Raw genomic sequence first — 6039 nt, 5'->3', positions numbered from 1 at the left:
AGCCTGCTCACATCCAATCACCTTTCTTCCCGCCCCTCTCCGCAAGCCCCTCCTGTCAGCTTGGCCGATCTTTCCCCTCCCCCGCGTCTCTCTAGCCAATCAAAGCCCGCGGGTGTTGGTGACGTCGGCGGAAGTGCCGTTCCTTTCTACTTCCGGCGGGAAGAGCGGGAGAGGAGCCTGTGGGATGGCGGTGTGTGATATGGGCGGGTCCTCTGTGTGGTACTACAAATCCCAGCGTGGCAGGGGAGGGGAGATCTGTGTGAAAAGGACTGGGGGGGTCATGTTTGGTGACTAGGCAACCTGTCACTTCCGGTGTCTGATCACCCCACGTGACCCTGGAGGTCAGCTGATTCCATCCATAGAGGAATAAACAGAGGCCTGATCAACCCCTCCTTTTTTAACTTTTATTTTTTATACTAGTAATGGCTGTGAACAGGAACTTCTGGCGGGACTGTGACATTGCGGTAGACAATCTGACACTAACAGACTTTTTTGGGGATCGGTGACACTTATACAGTGATCAGTGCTAAACCTATACACTGTCACTGTACTAATGACACTGGCAGGGAAGGGGTTAACATCAGGGGTGTTTAAAGGGTTAAAAGTGTGCCTAGCCGGTGTTTTTGTGTGCTGCTTCCACTAAGGGATGTGATTGATTTATTTTATTCCCTGCTTTGCACATCCCCCGCTGACAGGACAGAGCTCTGCATTGTTTACATGGGCAGAGCTCCATCCTGCCTCTCTTCTAGACAGAGGACATCCATTGGCCGGTGTTGTGATGAATACCGTCCCCCGTCAGATAGTGTCCGCCCTGTAGTGCGCAGGCACATTACGGAGGACAAGGAGACGCCAAAAGTCACCGAAGATGAACGGAGTCCAGGTTCAAGCCCCACCATCCAAGAGGACATAGAGTTAGAATAAAAAATTGCAGAGCGAAGCGAGGCCGTGCCCGAAGCGTGGTGAGCGTGGCCGTGCCCGAAGCGTGGTGAGCGTGGCCGTGCCCGAAGCATGGCAAGCGAAGCGAGGCAGTGGCAGAAGCGTGGCGAGTGAAGGGAGGTCATGCCCGAAGCTTGGCAAGCGAGGTCATGGATGAAGCGTAGCAAGCGAAGGGAGTCCATGCCCAAAGCATGGCGAGCGAGGCCGTGCCGGAGGCGAGCGAAGTGAGGCGAGTGAAGTGAGGCATGCCCGAAGCACGGCGAGCGAAGGGAGGCTGTGCCCTGAAACGCGGCGAGGGCGTGGCGAGCGAAGGGAGGTCATGCCCGAAGCGTGGCGAGCGAGGTCATGGATGAAGCGTAGCAAGCGAAGGGAGTCCATGCCCAAAGCATGGCGAGCGAGGCCGTGCTGGAGGCGAGCGAAGTGAGGCGAGTGAAGTGAGGCATGCCCGAAGCGCGGCGAGCGAAGGGAGGCTGTGCCCTGAAACGCGGCGAGGGCGTGGCGAGTGAAGGGAGGTCATGCCCGAAGCGCGGCTTCAACCCGGACTCAGTGCGCAGGCGCAGCTCTTTGGAGACTTTCAGGGTCTCCTTGTCCTCCGTACTGTACAAGCGCTGCGCCTGCGCAGTACGGGGCGGACACTATCCGATGGGGGACAGTTTTTGGCAGGACACCGCTACCCGCTCATGGGCTTCTGCTGTCACTAATCACCGCAGCACTCAGCGCCCCCTAGGTGGAAGTGCAGGGTGGTGTGTATATATACTGTATACTCTGCACAGAGTGGCCCCCCTATAGGTATCATGTTTATCTTCACCGATATTCATATGATTGGTCTGTGTTGTTTCAGCTCATCCAGAGGAATGTGATGGAAGCGCACCGGTCTGGGGGAGCGCTGTGCTCATTTGGTGAGATTATAGTTACTTCTCTCTCAGTGCTTGAATACACACACTATATTACCAAAAGTATTGGGACACCTGCCTTTACACACACTATATTACCAAAAGTATTGGGACACCTGCTTTTACACACACTATATTACCAAAAGTATTGGGACGCCTGCCTTTGCACAAACATGACCTTTAATGACCCCACAGTCTTTGTCCGTAGGGTTCACTATTGAGTTGGCAATTTTTTATTTTGAGAATTTTGCAAGCAAGAAACGCATCTCAACTTTTTTTTTTTTTTTTTTACAAAAATACAAAAAAAAAGAAAAGTTTATGTGTGCATAACATATTGTATATACGACTAAACATAATAATTGGAAGAAAACTATAAATCCCGGTATAGAAGGACTCTGGCAAGAAGCAAACAAAGCTGACATACAGAAAGGTAGGAATCAGGTTGGTCTTAATCAAGTCCACCCTTTCCCTCAAGGAGAGCCGCCGCCCCTTTCAGCATCTCACTATGACATCAGCATCATTCAGCCCGACTTCCCAAATTGACTTACCGTAATCATCGGGGCCAATCCCGATGCCTAATACTTTGTCTGCTGAGGCCTTGGGAAGGTGTCCGGAAGTGCAAAGCTTTCACCTCCCTCGCTCATCCAAAAGACGTCACTTTTATCACGGGTGACCTTTCTGATGCCTCGGAATACTGCTCTATGGCTGAGACCACCTCCCGCGCCTCCTCTGTCCCAGAGACAGAAACCTCATCAGCATAGCCTACAACCCCCAAGGGGGCTCCCCAGTAATGCCCACTGGCACCCCGCACAACGGTCCGCTCTCTAGTCTTCTGATGAAGGGGTCGATTGCGAATACCCCTGGGCCACCCCCCATCCAACCCTGAAGGGCCCAACCTTCTGCTGTGGTTTCTCCCATCAAACTTGCCAGCGGAATGTTATTTCCCAGACCCGGTGCAGAATCCAGAAAACGACATCTTTGCCCGATAGAGGAACTTCTGCCCCAGAAGATCCTCATAAAAAGACTTTGAGACCTCCAGGATCCCTGACCTGGATTTCGTCAAAGAGCCGTACTATCCCTTGGTCCAACAACCGCAGCAGCCGCTGCCAGGCAATGTACTTACCAAGGGGTTTCCTTTTTCCTATGGCCTTGAAAAACCCAATAATCCGGCGTTTGGCAAGATCCCGCCACTCCGACTTACTTCTGCCGGAATCCAGGATGGTTACCTGAGCCTGAAAATATCCTCAAAAGGTTTTCTTACCTCCTCGTCATCCAGCCGAGCCGAATTCATCCTCCACATACCCTTCCTTTATATCTGAAGCATTGAGAATAACAGACAGCATAAGGTGATCAGAGAACTCCCAATCCGACACTCAGGGGCCACAAAGGCAGAGTCCCCCTTAAAAAAACTATCCTGTTCTCACAACGGCCTCACCTAAATGTGTGACCTGTTCTGTCTGCGCACCCTTCACAGCAGAGTCTGTGCGCCCTTCACAGCAGAGTCCCCGCACCCTTCACAGCAGAGTCCTCACACCCTTCACAGCAGAGTCCCCGCACCCTTCACAGCAGAGTCTGTGCGCCCTTCACAGCAGAGTCCCCGCACCCTTCACAGCAGAGTCCTCACACCCTTCACAGCAGAGTCCCCGCACCCTTCACAGCAGAGTCCTCACACCCTTCACAGCAGAGTCCACACACCCTTCACAGCAGAGTCCTCGCACCCTTCACAGCAGAGTCCACACACCCTTCACAGCAGAGTCCTCGCACCCTTCACAGCAGAGTCCACACACCCTTCACAGCAGAGTCCTCGCTCCCCTCACAGCAGAGTCCCCGCACCCTTCACAGCAGAGTCCTCACACCCTTCACAGCAGAGTCCCCGCACCCTTCACAGCAGAGTCTGTGCGCCCTTCACAGCAGAGTCCCCGCACCCTTCACAGCAGAGTCCTCACACCCTTCACAGCAGAGTCCCCGCACCCTTCACAGCAGAGTCCTCACACCCTTCACAGCAGAGTCCACACACCCTTCACAGCAGAGTCCTCGCACCCTTCACAGCAGAGTCCACACACCCTTCACAGCAGAGTCCACACACCCTTCACAGCAGAGTCCTCACACCCTTCACAGCAGAGTCCACACACCCTTCACAGCAGAGTCCTCACACCCTTCACAGCAGAGTCCACACACCCTTCACAGCAGAGTCCTCACACCCTTCACAGCAGAGTCCACACACCCTTCACAGCAGAGTCCTCGCACCCTTCACAGCAGAGTCCACACACCCTTCACAGCAGAGTCCTCGCACCCTTCACAGCAGAGTCCACACACCCTTCACAGCAGAGTCCTCGCTCCCCTCACAGCAGAGTCTTCACACCCTTCTCAGCAGAGTCCTCGCACCCTTCACAGCAGAGTCCTCGCACCCTTCACAGCAGAGTCCACACACCCTTCACAGCAGAGTCCACACACCCTTCACAGCAGAGTCCACACACCCTTCACAGCAGAGTCCCCGCACCCTTCACAGCAGAGTCCCCGCACCCTTCACAGCAGAGTCCACACACCCTTCACAGCAGAGTCCTCACACCCTTCACAGCAGAGTCCTCGCACCCTTCACAGCAGAGTCCACACACCCTTCACAGCAGAGTCCACACACCCTTCACAGCAGAGTCCCCGCACCCTTCACAGCAGAGTCCCCGCACCCTTCACAGCAGAGTCCACACACCCTTCACAGCAGAGTCCTCACACCCTTCACAGCAGAGTCCCCGCACCCTTCACAGCAGAGTCCACACACCCTTCACAGCAGAGTCCCCGCACCCTTCACAGCAGAGTCCCCGCACCCTTCACAGCAGAGTCCCCGCACCCTTCACAGCAGAGTCCCCGCACCCTTCACAGCAGAGTCCCCGCACCCTTCACAGCAGAGTCCACACACCCTTCACAGCAGAGTCCACACACCCTTCACAGCAGAGTCCTCGCACCCTTCACAGCAGAGTCCACACACCCTTCACAGCAGAGTCCACACACCCTTCACAGCAGAGTCCACACACCCTTCACAGCAGAGTCCACACACCCTTCACAGCAGAGTCCTCGCTCCCCTCACAGCAGAGTCTTCACACCCTTCTCAGCAGAGTCCTCGCACCCATTCACAGCAGAGTCCACACACCCTTCACAGCAGAGTCCTCGCTCCCCTCACAGCAGAGTCTTCACACCCTTCTCAGCAGAGTCCTCGCACCCTTCACAGCAGAGTCCACACACCCTTCACAGCAGAGTCCACACACCCTTCACAGCAGAGTCCCCGCACCCTTCACAGCAGAGTCCACACACCCTTCACAGCAGAGTCCTCGCACCCTTCACAGCAGAGTCCCCGCACCCTTCACAGCAGAGTCCACCCACCCTTCACAGCAGAGTCCACCCACCCTTCACAGCAGAGTCCCCGCACCCTTCACAGCAGAGTCCCCGCACCCTTCACAGCAGAGTCCCCGCACCCTTCACAGCAGAGTCCACACACCCTTCACAGCAGAGTCCTCGCACCCTTCACAGCAGAGTCCTCGCTCCCCTCACAGCAGTTTCGGTTCTTCTATGTCTCGGTATTGTTTTTATCTTTCCTTCTTCTCATGTTTTCTATGTAGAGATGAAGACGGATCTGAAATTATTATTGGAATGTCTGAGATATGAGATGGACAATCCGGAGGTGCAGAAGGAGACGTTGGTGACGATTCGCTCCATCTGTCAGAATAACAGTAAGTCCTCTGTCTGTAGTGTGGATGGAGGAAGAATCGGATTCCTCTATTTACAGACAAGGGGGGGTGGGGAAAATTAGGGAGGAGACCCCAGAGAGGTGGGGCAGATAAGGGAGGAGACCCCAGAGAGGTGTGGGAGATAAGGGAGGAGACCCCAGAGAGGTGTGGGAGATAAGGGAAGAGACCCCAAAGAGGTGTTGGTGATAAGGGAGGAGGACCCAGAGAGGTGGGGGAGGTAAGGGAGGAGACCCCAGAGAGGTGGGGGAGATAAGGGAGGAGACCCCAGAGAGGTGGGGGAGATAAGGGAGGAGACCCTGGAAAGGTGGGGGAGATAAGGGAGGAGACCCCAGAGAGGCGTGGCAGATAAGGGAGGAGACCCCAGAGAGGCAGGGCAGATAAGGGAGGAGACTCCGGAGAGGCGGGGCAGATGAAGATGGAGACCCCAGAGAGGCGGGGCAGATAAGGGAGGAGACCCCGGAGAAGTGGGG

The 6039-nt window shown here is 55.2% G+C and overlaps 1 protein-coding gene across 3 annotated transcripts in view; it reads left to right on the top strand.

The window, feature by feature from the left end:
- Nucleotides 1-1782: 1782 nt before the first annotated feature.
- Nucleotides 1783-6039, top strand: part of TERB1 (telomere repeat binding bouquet formation protein 1) — a 76681-nt gene continuing 72424 nt past the window's right edge. For all 3 annotated transcript variants that reach the window (XM_077450717.1, XM_077450726.1, XM_077450709.1), the window contains exons 1-2: nucleotides 1783-1835; nucleotides 5441-5551. In XM_077450717.1, the coding sequence (XP_077306843.1) occupies nucleotides 1796-1835; nucleotides 5441-5551 (151 nt within the window). In that variant the 5' untranslated portion in view covers nucleotides 1783-1795. The remainder of the gene's footprint in view (nucleotides 1836-5440; nucleotides 5552-6039) is intronic.

The sequence above is a fragment of the Lithobates pipiens genome, unplaced genomic scaffold (assembly GCF_037356315.1).
Source record: "Lithobates pipiens isolate NorthernLeopardFrog02 unplaced genomic scaffold, aLitPip1_a1.2 Scaffold_10, whole genome shotgun sequence".
Taxonomy (NCBI): Eukaryota; Metazoa; Chordata; class Amphibia; order Anura; family Ranidae; genus Lithobates; species Lithobates pipiens.
This window is presented reverse-complemented; position numbering and strand designations above follow the sequence as displayed.